Here is a 15,311-nt window from a genome sequence, read left to right as displayed (position 1 = left end):
TTCAGGCACCATCTCCTCTGCTGTCCAGGGAACAATCTGCGGAACTCTCCTTGGAACCCCTTTAGAATCAAGTCTCTTGCAAACCATAAAATGGCTCCCTTAGTTGAGATACATACTTCCCTGCTTCCATATCCATCGTTCGTCCCTCCCCCCATCCCATTTCCCCAAGCTTTCCCCAATCTTCCCCTACTCCCTTCTCTCTAACCCTCTCCCATTCCTTCCCTCCACCCCTCATGCACCCAAGGTTGCATGGCAATCTTGTCTACATCCAATTTCCAGGAGGATAACTATATGATTTTCTTCAGGTTCACCTTCTTATTTAGCATCTCTAGGATCATGAATTATAGGTTCAAAGACTTTAATTATGGCAAGAATCCACTTATGAGTGAGTACATACCATATTCCTCCTTTTGAGTCTGGGTTTCCTCACTCAGTAAAACGTTTTCTATTTCCATCCATTTGCATGCAGAATTCAAGATGTCATTGTTTTTTACCGCTGAGTAAAACTCTAGTGTATATATGTTCCACACCTTCTTTAACCATTCTTCTATTGAGGGGCACTTAGGCTGTTTCCAGGTTCTGGCTATTACAAATAGTGCTGCTATGAACAAAGTTGAACAAATGCTTTTGTGGTATGATAGGGTATCTATTGGGTATATTCCCAAAAGTGAAATTGCTGGGTACTGAGGGAGGTTGACTCCCAGTTTCCTGAGAAACCGCCACACTGATTTCCACAGTGACTGCACAAGTTTGCATTCCCACCAACAATGGATAAGTGTTCCCCTCACTTCACATCCTCTCCAGCATAGGCTATCATTGGTGTTTTTGAGTTTCCCTATTCTGACAGGTATAAGATGGTATCTCAAAGTTGTTTTGATTTGCATTTCCCTGACCTCTAAGGAGGTTGAGCATGACCTTAAGTGTCTTTTGAACATTCAAAGTTCTTTTGTTGAGAATTCTCTGTTCAGTTCAGTACCCCATTTTTAATTGGGTTAATTAGAGTTTTAGTGTCTAGTTTCTTGAGCTCTTTGTATATTTTGGAGATCAGAGCTTTGTCTGATGAGGGGTTGGAGAAGATCTTCTCCCAGTCAGAAGGTAGCCTTTTTGTCTTACAGAGAGTGTCCTTTGCTTTACAGAAGCTTCTCAGTTTCAGGAGGTCCCATTTATTCATTGATTCTCTTATTGTCTGTGCTACTGGGGTTCTACCTATGAAGTGGTCTCCTGTGCCTATGTTTTGTAGACTATTTCCCACTTTCTCTTCTATCAGGTTCAATGTGATCAGATTAATATTGAGGTCTTTAATCCATTTGGACTTGAGTTTTGTGCATGGTGATAGATATGGATCTACTTTCATTCTTCTACAGGTTGACATCCAGTTATGCCAGCACCATTTGTTAAGGATGTTATCCTTCTTCCATTGCATACCTTTAGCCCCCTTGTCGAAAATTTGCCACTATTTTAATGATTATTATTGCAACATTTTTATGGGCAAGATTAGACTGAAATTCTCTTTCTTATTAATGCCTTTGTAGGGTCTAGGTATCAGGGTGATTGTAGAAAGAGCTTGGCAATGTTTCTTCTGATTCTATTATGTGGAACAATTTGAGGAGTATTGGTATTAGTTCTTCTTTGAAAATCTTGTATAATTCTCCACTGAAACCATCTGGTACTGGGATTTCATTGGTTGAGAGACTTTTGATGATGGTTTCTATTTCTTCAGTTCTTATAGGTCTATTTAATTTGCTTATCTGGTCTTGATTTAATTTTTGTAAGTCATATTTATCTAGAAAGTTGTCCCCTTTCTTTAAGTTTTTCAACTTCATAGAGTACAGGTTTTTGAAGTATGACATGAAAATTCTCTGGATTTTCTCCATGTCTGTTTTAATGTCTCCTTTTCATTTCTTATTTTGTTAATTTAGATCTTCTCTCTCTGCCTTTTGTTCAGTTTGGATAATGTTTGCAAATTTGGTTGATTTTCTCAATGAAGCACCTCTTTGACTCATTGATTCTTAGTATTGTTTTCTTTGTTTCTATGTTGTTGATTTCAGCTCTCATGTGTTTATTTCCTGTTGTCTACTACTGCAGAGTGAGTTTGCCTTTTTTCTTCTAGAGTCTCAAGGTGTTCTGTTAACTCACTAGTGTGGGATTGGTCCAGTTTCTTAATGTAGGTATTTAGAGCTTTGATTTTTATTATAAACAGTGTTTTTATTATGTCTCATAATTTGTGTTTATTGTGTGACAATTTATTAGAAAATCTTTCATTTCTTCCTTTATATCTTTTTGATGCATTAATGATTCAGGTGAGCACTGTTTAATTTTCGTATCTTTGTGAGCATTCTGCAGGTAGTGTTGCTGTTGAATTCTAATGTTAAATCATGGTGATCTGATAAGATAAATGGCATTACTTCAATTTCTGCATCTGGTGAGGTTTGCATTGTTACCTAGCATGTGGGCAATTTTTGAGAAGGTTCCTTGAGTTACTGAGTAGAAGGTATATTTTTTATGTGTGGATGGAATTCTATGTTGTTTAAACCCATTTGATTCATAACATCTGTTAGTTACCTTATTTCTCTGTTAAGCTTTAGTCTGGCATACCTTTCCAATGGTCAGAGTTGGGTGTTGAAGTCTCCCATTTAAAGTGTGTGGAGTTTAATGAGTAATTTAAGCTTTAGTGGTCTTTCTTTTACATATGAGGGTATGCTTGTATGTGGCATAGATGTTCAGTATTGAGCATTCCTCTTGATTGGATTTTCGTGTGAATAATATGAAATGTTCTTCTTTGTCTTTTTTTATTGATTTTAGTTTGAAGTCTATTTTCTTAGATAGTAGGATAGTTACACCAGCATGTTTCTTAGGTCCATTCTAATATGCATCAGAAGGATGTCTTCATATCCAATCTGTTAGCCTGTTTGTTTTTATAGGTGTCTTTATTACATTTATATTAAGTGTTATTAATGACCAGTGATTGCTAGCTCCTGTTATTTTAGTTGTCATTGTTGGTGATGTCATTTTCTGTATGTTTTCCTTTGGAATTTGCTGCTGTGAGATCATCTATTGCCTGTGTTTTTGTAGGTGTAGCCTTGGATTGGAGTTGTCCTTCTAGTATTCTGTGTAGGTCTGGGTTTATGACTAGGATTTGGTTAAATCTGGTTCAGTTGTGGAATATCTTGTTTTGTTCATCTATGGTGATTGAAAGCTTTGTGTGGCATGGTAGTCTGGACTGGCAACCATGGTTTCTTAATGTCTGCATAATGTTTGAGTAGAACCTTCTGGCTTTCATTGTTTCCACTGATAATTCAGGTACAATTCTGATATGTCCGGTTTCATATGTTACTTTCCTTTTTCTTTGCATATCATAATATTCGTTCTTTATTCAGAATGTTTAATATTTTGATTATTTTGTGGCAAGGGAACTTTTTTTGGTCCAGTCTATTTGCTGTTCTGTGTGCTTCTTGTATCTTCATATGCATATCTTTGTTTAGGTTGGAAAAGTTTTTTTCTATGATCTTGTTGAATACATTTTCTGTGCCTTTGAGCTGGATTTCTTCTTCTACACCTATTATTTTTAGGTTTGGTCTTTTCAAGGTGTCCCATATTTTCTAGATATCTTTTGTTAAGCTTTTGTTAGAAATTATGTTTTCTTTGACCAATGAGTCTCTTTCCTCTGTTGTTTCTTCATTGCTTGAGATACACTCTTCCATCTCTTGTACCCTGATGTTTATGCTTACATTTGTGGTCCTTATCATTTCCTTTTATCTTATTCTTCTATATTTGCCTCAGCTTGTATTTTATTTATTATCTTTATTTCAAGTTTTGAGTCTTTATTCATTTCTTTCACTTCCTTGGTTTCTTTTTCTTAAAGTGATTTTTTGATTTCTTCCAATTTTTTGTTTTTCTTTTCCTCCATTTCTTTGAAAGAATTTTTCATCACCTCTTTAAGGGCCTCAAACATTCTTTAATAGTTATTTATAGGTCATTTCCTTCGGCTTCATCTATATTTGGTTGTTCAAGTCTTTCTATTGTAGGGCCACTAGTTTTTATTGTTTCTCTTTGTGGTGTTGAATATATTCTTACCTGTCTACCCATCTTTTTCTCTAATTGATGTAGTTGAAGCTGTCGTGTCTCTGGTGATCAATCTTCCAGGTGCCATTGGATCCAAGGATCAGATAGTTGTTCCTTGTAGTGCAGTCAGGGTCTCAGTTCCAGGCACCCGCATGGTCACTCAGTATTCCTGGATTTTGCTCTGAACTCTCTGAGGTCACTCTGCAATACCAGGTGTCTATCATGACTGCTCCCATGAAGGTTACTTGCTTGTTGCTGCTTACACTGAGGTCACTGGCATGGGCTTCCTCCTGTCGATCTCACTATCTGAGGCCTACCTGGTGGAGGTTGCTGGTTTGGGGCTTCCAGGGCAGAGGTTGCTGGTTCAGGCCTGCTACCTCAGAGGTCCTGGATTCATCTTGGGTATTGCAAATGTCTTTGACATGGGCCTGTTCCCTCAGTGGTGGCTTCCTTGTAACTGCTCCTGTGTAGGCTATTGCCTCAGGCCTACTTAAGTGGAAGTCACTGGCTCAAACCTGATCCTCTGGTGGTCACTGCATTGGTCCTGCCCTGACTGGGGTAACAGGTTCAGGCTTGCTCCCATGGAGGTCCTTGGCTCAGGCCAGTTGAAGCAGATGTCCCTGGCTTGTGCCTGCTCCTTTGCAGTTGGCTGACTTGTGTCCAGTCTTGCAAATGTCTCCGGCTTGTGCTTGCTCTTTCAGCAGTTGCTCCCTTGGAAGGACTGAGGCCGCAGGCCTGCTACAGTTGAGATTGCTAGTTCAGGCCTGCCAAAGCGGTGATCACTGGCTTGCGCCTGCCATGACAGTGGTCGCTGGCTCAGGCTTGCTACCTCAGAGGTTGCTGATTCATGCCTGCTCCTACAGAGGTCTCTGGTTTGGGACTGCTCCCTCAGTAGTGGCTCCCTTGCAGCCCTTTCTGCTCCTGTAGAGAATGCGACCTCAGGTCTGCTCTGGTGGTGGAAGTCACTGGCTCAGGTCTGTGTCTGTAGATGTCCCTGGCCTGGATCTCATTCCACAAAGTTCTCTGGCTCAGGCCCACTCACTCTGAGATCCCTGACTCGCACCTGGATCCCCAGAGGCCTGCTTCCTCAGAGGGTGCTCCCTTGTACTTGCTTCTATGCTTCTATGCTTTTTTTCAGGAGTGGTTTTATTCATTTTCTTCTCTCCCAAGTCAAGGTATATTTTTAAACACACTGGAGCCATTTAGAGGCTTATTTTTCTCTATCTGTTTTTATTATATATCTGTCTGTTTTGAAGCACATTAATCTTTAATCTGCTTAGCAATAAGGCTAGAATTAAAGCTGTGACCTTGGTGGCTGTCTCCACCACAATTCTCATCTTGTGGAGAGTCTACCTTCATGGTAGGGGTACTGGCCAGGGTTACCTGTATTTCCACAAATCTGCAGAGTTTCTAGGTCCATGCCACCACCAAAAAGTCTAAAATCAGTTGCTCATGGGCATCATTTAAATGTTTTGTGGCAGAACCTCTTAAAAGAGCCGAGATGTTTTTGCTGCCAACACTGAGTCAGGAAGTTTCTCTTAAAGGAGCCACACCTCTGCTTGCCTCTAGCAAGCATAGCCTACTGGAGTAAAAACGATTACCAAGAAACTGCACTTGACTCTCATCTTATTTGTCTGGAATCCTTTCATTAATGCCTTCTCAGGCTTTATGTGGAATTCTTGCTATACATTTTTGGTGCCTTCTGTTGACAAAACTTTCTGTCCAACCTAGTTCTGTAGAAATTCCGTCCCAAATAAACACACAGAGGCTTATATTTATTATAATCTAGTCGGGTTATTGTTCAGACTTACAATTAACTAAGACTTATGGTGTAAGATCTCCTGTAATTATTGTTTATATTTAGTCATATGACTTGGTACCTTTTCTCAGTTTGGCATTCTCACCTTACTTCTTCTTCATTTGAATGGTGACTGATTGACTGCCTAGGCTGATTGCCCTGCCTATACTTTCTGTTGAGCTATTTGCCAATATACATTTTATTAAACCAATATGAGGGTCAAGACTTTTCAGTGTACAAGAGCATTATCTTACAGCAAAGCTACCTGTACCTGGGACAGGATGCCTGGAGACAGGAAGAATCAGACACCATCAGTCTCACACTGTCACAACCTCTACGTTGGCACATATGTGGCATGGAGAGAGAACATCTAGGCCATCTTCCTTCCTCAGGAAACTCAGCCTTGTGTGAGAAAAAGCAGTGAAGTCCCACAGATCAGGAAGGGATTTAACTTAGAGCAGGATTTTGGATTAGGATGTGGGGAATCATCCCTGCCTTCATAAGGGAGGAAGTTAGATATTGACTCCTTTTTCTTGTTCCAGGGTGAAAATCAGTGATCCTGTGTTCTTGTTATCTGAGTGTGGAATAAAGAAGCATGTAGACTGGGGAGTCACTGGAAACACATCAGGGTTTGACCCTTCCTTCTCACTGCAGAGCTGCCTCGACAAGTGTGGACTTGTGCATGTAGTTACAGGTGCTGTGGGTTCATGAGTGTGGCTGCCTTGTCATGCCTGGAAAACACTGTTTCAATGACATCATCCCTTAGTTCTGCCTTGTAAAGCTCTTTTTATTTCTCTTTTATTATTGATGCCCAAATTTTGGAAAGTGAAGGAATGGTTGAAATGTTCCATTTAGACTGAGGACTTCAGTCCTATTCTCTAAATGTGTGCTAGTTAGGTCTCTGTATTAATAAACACCTTCATAAATCAGAGTTTTGAATTAGCTGAAGAAATGCAATGATATATGTTATAAATTTTAAATTCTTAAGGGGTTGTTTAATACAATGTCCATTTAACAGAATAATAGTGTTAAATTATCTCCTAGGGCTTTTGATCTACCATGTCATGGGTTCTTGGACTGGTTCTTGGAACCAGATATAATTTCAAGTTTTTGGAGGTGGGCCTAAAATCCAATAACAAATATTTAGTCATTCCCATAACATTTATGACACTATTGAATCAGTGTGCATACATTGTCAGACTCTTTACTGTTGTAGGTTATGATTCTTACTTATGAGACCCAAGGCCAGTGTCAGATATCCTCTCATGTTTTCAAACTTGCTTTCTCATGGGTGACTCAAACACATTTCCTGCTTCCTTCCCTGTTCTCAGAACTAGGATTTGTTCTTGTCTTTCTGAGCCTGTTACTGTATCACATTGTTCTTATATGTGGTCCTCACCTGCTTCTTGCCCCATCTTCCCTGTGAACTGCATAAGAAACACAAGGTGAGAATCCCACCTGGACACTCAGCTCCCCTGCCATCTCACCCAAGGTCTCCACACACTATTCACGTACTGCCATGACTTACACGCTCTTACAGGCATGCATGTGACAATGCCGTGGGGGACAGATATTGACTGTGGCCAAAATATTATTGTTTTATATATTATTATTGCTGTATCTAAAATATTATTTTGGGGTGATGACAATGAATTTGTTCCTCCTCCTGAGGTCACTGCAAACCTGCGGTCCCTCTTGGATTTGCAGAGGTCTCTGTTTGTTTTTAAATTTCCTTCCTTTATTCATTATTTTCTTATTATTATGACCTGGAGCAGCATATTAATAAATCCCTTTCACTAAATCGTAGTTTCCTTCTGCACCTGGGGAATCTAACTTGTACTAAAGTTCTGGAAGACAAACAAGACAAACACAGCACAGATGGATTTTATATTCACAGACCATGGTACAGTTACCGTGACTCGGAGAAGAGATGAGCACTGCCTTGGGAAGCTATTTGAAACATCAGATGTCTGACTCTGAGACCTTGGTTTGGCTGGACTGGGTGTTCCTGGGACATGGTGTGAGGGATGCAGAAGTTCACATATGAGGAGCATAGGCCTAAAATGCTTCTGATGAGAGTGTGGATGTGGGGGAGGTAATAGACTGCACAACTTTAACCACAGCTACACAGACTCATATTCACACATACAGTTCCACATTCTAACACACACTCATACACACTCACAGACACACATCCAACAGAGTCACATTTACAGATGAGTTCTCATATCTGAATACACACATAAACACACATACCAAAATTCATACTTACGGATACAGTCACAATCGCAACACGCATGTACTCACCGTCACACAATCACAGGCATACACATAGTCACACTCCCAGATAAGTAATGTCCCAGCACACACACGCACACACACACAAGGACACAAATAGTTCCAAGCACAGATGCAGTCCCACATCCCATCACAAACATACATCCATACCCCCCTCACACATGCACACTCACAAACTGACACAAAGCACCAAAGGCAGACTCAGAAACTTCCCCATTCACAACACCAGGGGTGGCTTTCTTCATTTCTTTCAACAGATCCACTCTGTCTGGCCTGGAATCACTGTTGACAAAGCTGCTCTTGAACTTCAAGACATACTTTTGCCTCTGTCTTCCTAGTGTCCAGATTAAAGGTATGTGGCACTGTGCTTGGCCATCAAACACAGATTTTTTTTTAAATATAATGATTTAATATCACTAAAAGTAGTTTCTTTATCTACAGAGTGTATTCTGAGCACTGTTTTCCTGCCCTCATCTCATCTGAGACTCTCCCCAGCACTCATCTTATCCAAATAATGTCATTTAAGTATTGAACTCATGGCATTTATACACACACACACACACACACGGCTTAAAATCCATGATTTCCAATTCATTTTGCTCAGAAAATGTAAATAATATCAAAACTTCAATTGAATAAAAACAATATTTAAGTATGTGTTGTCACTTGAAAGTGGACTTGCTTCCAATGGGTCATATGTTTAAACTTTGTTCTCTGTCTGATGCTGTGGAAAGCTTGAGAGGTGGTGCCTCAGGAGGAACTATGTTACTGGGTGGGGATCTTGAATTCTTATATACCAGTTCTCTCTGTGGTTTATTCTCTACTTGCAGAATGCAGGTGCAGTGGGAGAAATCCTGCATCCCATGTCTTTCTGTCATAATAGACTGTGCCCCTAACCCCCTCAGTCAGCTAGACTCCTTGTTTCTGCATTTGCTTCCTGTTAGCTATATTTCACAGAATAGGAAAACAGCCAGTGCAGCTATAAATGAAAAATATTTTATCTATAAGTGGCAGTACAAGCCTACATGGGAAGGGGTGATGTGATATGTAATGGCACGTGGCTTGAGCACTCAGCTACAAAGAGAGGTAAGGTGTTTGGAGCACAAATCTAATAAACATATTCAATGCATCAGAGACTTCAGAATTAGTCATGTTCCTCCAAGTCTCAGAGAACACTGAGGAAAGTGAGGCTGGAAGAATATAAGAGGTAGAAAACTGCCTCCATCAGATTGGTACCAAGCAAGACTGTAGGGCATTTTCTTGATTAAAAATTGATTTTGGAAGGATTAGGCAGATTAGAAAGTGCCATTCCTGGACAGCTGTTTCTGGATTGTATAAGAAAGCATGCTGAGCAACCATGGAGAGCAAGCTGGTGAACACTGATTTTGTGTGATTTTTGATTCAGTTCCCACTTTCAGTCTCTTGCCTTGTTACATGATTTGATTTTCCTCTATAATTATCTGTGAGAGCTATGATGGTATTATCCGTTCTCTTCCCATGATGCTTTTGGGCATGGTTTTTATCAAATAAAAAGTTATAGTCTAGAATAATTTAAAATTCTTTTGATGAGAGGACAGACATGGAAAACACAGTCAAATATACAATCATACTTATAAATACAGTCACATATCCCAACATACCACACAAACACATTACCAAACACACACAAACGCACAAACACACACATGCAGACACTCATCAAATGTACATTAAAAAAAAACATATTCACTGGTAGAAGGGCTGACTTTCTTTCTTACATTCCTTTGACTGGCACGTTTTGGTTGGCCTGGACTCACTATGAAGACCAAGCTGATATTGAACTATGAAAGATTTTCTAGCCACTGCTCCCATATCACTGGATTAAATGAATGCATCACTCTACCTGACATTCACATGAAGAGTATTAAAAAACTATTTATTTTTTGAAAATATTTACACACAATATGTTCTGATTGCTAATTCTCTCCTTCATTCCTTCCCAGGTATTTCTTCTCTCCCACATTGCCCAGTTGCACAACTGTAAGAATTTTTGGGACATTGAAGAGAATTGCCCCATGGTTTTCATTTTTATCTAGGCAACAAATGTTTCAAAAATCCATAATTGTCAAAATATTTCTTTTTTAAAATCATTATACATTTGTTCTTTTATAGATTACAAGATTTCTATTAATGTATACAATGTATAGTGAAACCATCCAGTACTAAGGAGATGGCTTGGACATTCAGTACTAAGGAGATGGCTTGGGAGTAAGGTGCCTGCCTCCCAATATGAATATCTCAGTTTGATTCTCAGTACTTAACTAGGAACCTGGGTATGATGGTTTTTCCTTATATTCCCATCAGTCAATAGATTGTGACAGGAGGCTCTTTGGGACATATATCTAACCATTCTATCTGAACATGTGAGATCCAATTTCAGTGTGAGAAATTATCTCAAAAAATAAGTTAATGGGCAATTGAGGAAGGTTTTTCTAATCAACATGTGGCTTCCACAGTCATACGCAAACATACACATATGCAGACACCATATCAGCAATGAGCATTTTCATTCATTCAAACATTTCCTTTTTTCTGGATTGAACTCATAGTTTGTAGATATTTAGAACTAGCTCATGAATGTCATGTCATGGAACTATGTGAAGAGCTAAAGTGTGTCAAGTGGCTAAACCACTATTATGTGAATCTAGAACTGAACTCTTGTAATGCACTGTGAACTTGTTCCCTCTCCACCTTGTTCCATCAACCCTTTCTACTCTAATGACTTTCAATCCCTCTGTAGTCATGACATTACCTCTATTAATGTGGGAAATTATATCTTTCTCTCTACAATTCTGATATTTTTTTTACTTGGACTTGGTTCTTGACCTTAATACTTTGCACGTTAGACACACACCTTAAAAAACAAAGATGTATGCCTAGCATTTTTTAAAAAAAGATTTTTAAAGAATAATCACTTTTATCTACAACACATAACATTTAGATGACAGCATTCATTCCTCCAGTTCTAGAATAAACACCGGCTACCCCCAATGTCCTCTTCTCATTGCACATCACTTAAGACAAAGATCATCATACAATAGAAAAATAAAATGTAAAGGATCGATGTTATGAGCATCAATATCAATAAGGCAGGAGTAGGGAGGTCAAATAAAACCATAACAAACCATAGGAGAGAGAGAGAGAGAGAGAGAGAGAGAGAGAGAGAGAGAGAGAGAGAGAGGAAAATGGCATGGAAGGGGAAGACGGAGAAGACGGAGAGGAGGAGAAGGAAGAAACTGTATCTTCTGCTGGTGGCTCCTATCCAGAGTCTGGACCACATCTGTGAAGATGGAAAATAATAACAGAGAGTGCACATGACCATTGTAGCGTCTGCCCCACACTGAAATGAGAAATGCAGAATCTACTGAGCTGTTTTTCAGTCTCTGGCATTCAGAGAGGAACTGGGAATCTGAGGCAGGAAGAGGAACTAGTATGTCTGGAGAGACTTGTTCAGGGGAAGAAGGTCCAGAACTTGAAGGAAAACCCCCTTTCCCAGTCCCACAGGACACATGACCTGAGCTCAGTTTTCCAAAGGTGTTGTGGTAACCTGTGTAATGTAATATTATGAGAAAATAAACATCTCCTGAGTAAACACATAAGCACTCAGAAAGAAACACAGAAACAAGGCACAGATTAACCTACACAAGTATAGACATACAAGAAAAGACAGACAGATGTGAATAAACAACTTGTGTTGCTTGAAAATGTTGTTTCTATCTGTCATTCATCCTACTTAAAATGTCAATATCATGATTGTTTATAATGTTCTGTGATTATATTCATTCATCAGACTACTCTCTCTCTTTTTCTTCTCACTACTTTGACTGTTCTGTCTTCTCCCACTCTCATGTCCCTTCTCTCTTCTCGTCTCCTCTGCTCCTCTTCCTTCCTGTTTGCTTCTTTCTTCTGCTCACCAGAAGTGAGATTCCTGGGTAACACGGTCTTACATGTGTAAATCTCTGAAGAACCACCATAGTATTTGTTAATGTCACTATAAAGTGATATTCACATCAATAAAGCACATGGATCCCTTCCTCTATATCCCTCACACACATTTCAATACTTTCCTTTAGCAAATGGCACTTGCACCATTGGTTACAGGGAACTTATACTTTAGGCTTTAATATCCTTGACTCTGATGATTAGAGATGTTGGCCTATGGAACGTCTTCCACCTACATGAATTTGTCAAGATGAAGGAGTGCAATCAGAGGATGGAGGGCAGGACATTGTCTGCCCATGAGGACATCACCTTTCATAACTGTGTTCCCCGAGCTTGTTTTACCTTGTGGACCCATTTCTAAGACAAGCGAGAGAAATGAGTTTTTATGAGAAGAAAAATGAGACTGATATCTTGAATGAGATAAATGGTGTTCTAACCTTTAACAAGGAGAATTGATGCTACAAGCACAATATTTATTAGTCAAAAATGGCTATATTTTTGAAATATTATGATTTGAATCAAGGTTTCGTACATACAACCCAAGAACTAAGCCATTGGTATAAGTCCCAGAACTGGATGAATAAAGAAATACTTTATTTTTAATTGTATATATACTCTTCTGTGTGGGTAGTGTAGTTATCATGAAGACAAACAGAGGGCACATGATTCTCTGTACTCACAGAAGTGCTGCCCTGAGACTTGGGTTAACACTTTCCAAGATATTTTGTTTCCTTAGAATCTGATACACTTCCCTAACCATAAGCACTTCTGCCCTACTTGATTATTTTCTTCTGGTCAGAGTGCATTCTGAATTTATAAGGTAACAGTACCATGAAAATATTTCTGTAGTTCAGTTTCTTGCCACAGAAGAACAACTGAATAGAATCTGTTAGCTTTGATCTCCATGACTGCAAAATGAATGGGTTTGCCAGAAAGAAGTTGTCCTATTTAAGGGGTGTGTAGATAGCATTATCACTGGGACTCTTTGGGCAACCAGTCAAGCCAGTTGACAAATTTCAGGCCCAGTTCTAGAATATATACTGCAGATTAATAGAGAAATACATCATATGTAATCATGTGCAGAGCGGGGAGGAGAGAGGGAGGGAGGGAGGGAGGGAGGGAGGGAGGGAGGGAGGGAGGGAGGGAGGGAGGGAGGGAGGGAGGGAGGGAGGAAGGGGACAGAAAGGTGCCAGAAGGAGAAAGAGAGGGAGAGCAAAAGAAAGAGAGAGTAAAGAGGCAGAGGGCAAAAACAGTAAGATAAACAAACAGAAAAGAATGTCACAATGGAAAATAGTTATTGAATAAAACTGAGAACACTTCAAGGATTACTGTAGAGAGAATGTTAGAATGTGATATGGAGATGCAACCCAGACACAGAGGAGTCCATCCCTTTATGCCTCTCTGAACAGGCTCCTCTTTGGCACAGTGCTCCGTGTGCTCTCAGCGCCCCCTGCTGGTCCTGATCACCTTGCATGGAGGTTTGTGTCTGAGCTCACAGTAGCTTTCACTCACTGTGTCACTTGCACAGTAATACATGGCTGTGTCCTCAGACTTCAAACTTCCCATTTCCAGGTATAGGCTGTTCTTGGCATTGTCTCTGGAGATGGTGAATCGGCCCTTCACAGCGTCGGCGTAGTGGATGTTATTACTATCATAAATAGATGCGACCCACTCCAGGCCCTTCCCTGGAGCCTGGCGAACCCAGTTCATCCAGTAGCCACTAATGGTGAATCCAGAGGCCACACAGGAGAGTTTCAGGGACTTTCCAGGTTGCACCAATCCTCCTCCTGACTCCACAAGCTGAACCTCACACTGGACACCTGCAAACAGAGATTCCTCATTAGACAACTCTCACAGAATCCAATTTTCTTTTTCCTCATGTACACAAATGCACACAGCATCTGGTCTCCATAAATTACCTTTTAAAACAATGGCAAGGAAAAGCCAACTGAGCCCCAAGTTCATGGTGAATGGTCTCTGACAAGTGGTGATCAGTGAATGAGAGGACCAGGGAACACAGGTCTGGGCTCCTCTGTATGAGTTGCAGAGTCAGGGCAGTGCTGGTTTTCATTGGCACAGAGAATCCTCATTTGCATGTCTTCCTGCTCTAGAGTTGGAGCCTTGGTGGAAGGCAGGGCTCATAACAGATATAAGGCATCAAAATCAACAATGACAGTTACAGAAATTGAAACAAAATTGTAGTTTTGGATTCACAATTTCCTTATGAAGAATTCACAGCACTCCAGTATTTCCTTTATGTGTGTGCTTACAGAACATGTGGATATTTGTTATCAGGTCTCCTTTGTACATATATGAAATTAAGTGTGCCAATCACAAATGTTTCTACACAGGAGCTCAGTTTTTCCTACAGTCTGGGCTGTAAATGGATTCTCCCTGATGTGGCTCTTTGATAAGGTCAAAACATTCAGATGCTGTTACCATAACTCAGTCTCTGTTGCAAGAACACTTGGGAATTTTCTGAATTTTACTTATTTTTGAGGCCATGCTGTCCTCATGCTACAGGAGAATTGAATCCTCTCCACTGCTTTGCACTTGCTAAGGAGACCTATGTCCATTAGCATCAAATGCACTTTTTTCCATTCTCTCTTTGATTCCTTTAAACTCCCCACTCCACTGTTATCTTCTGTCATCATTACTCCAGGCAACTCATGACTGTCTTTATTTTATGTTAGAATAGTTTTCATCTACCTAATAATATAATTGTCAAAACCAGAATTTTGATTAAATTTTAGGAAAACCTTATTGTTATTTAAGCAGTTGTCTGGTTTCCTCATACTCTTCTACTTTCCATCATCAGTGCCAGCGTTTACTTTAACAGCCCCAACATTACCTTGTGCTTCATTCTTGCCCCTCACTTAAGATGTCTTCCTTTCCTAGAGTTCCCATTCTCCTAACCAGGTCTACAAAACAGATGCCAGAACACCTGACACAGAGAATCTAGGTTCTGAATATGACAGAAAGAGGTAGTCTTTACCCTACTAAATATTTGTTATATTTTATGACATAACTGGTTCCAGTTCCAATTGCATTCTTCCAAGGCTCAGAGAACACTGAGAAGAAGGAGGTGGAAAGAATGTATGAGGCTGAGCATAAAGAAGAGCACTGTGAACTGCTGAATTCTGGATTTGACATGACTCTCACATCATGAACT

The 15,311-nt window shown here is 39.9% G+C and overlaps 1 gene segment (V, D, J or C); it reads right to left on the bottom strand.

The window, feature by feature from the left end:
• Positions 1 to 13,544: 13,544 nt before the first annotated feature.
• On the bottom strand, positions 13,545 to 14,180 carry LOC148120391 (immunoglobulin heavy variable 3-7-like). The segment is given in 2 exon segments: positions 13,545 to 13,959; positions 14,059 to 14,180. Coding segments are annotated over 2 exon segments (426 nt in total).
• Positions 14,181 to 15,311: the final 1,131 nt, after the last annotated feature.

The sequence above is a fragment of the Myodes glareolus genome, chromosome 11, assembly GCF_982192425.1.
Source record: "Myodes glareolus chromosome 11, mMyoGla1.1, whole genome shotgun sequence".
Lineage (NCBI taxonomy): Eukaryota > Metazoa > Chordata > Mammalia > Rodentia > Cricetidae > Myodes > Myodes glareolus.
The sequence above is the reverse complement of the archived record's forward strand: the minus strand, read 5'-3'. Positions and strand labels throughout refer to the sequence as shown.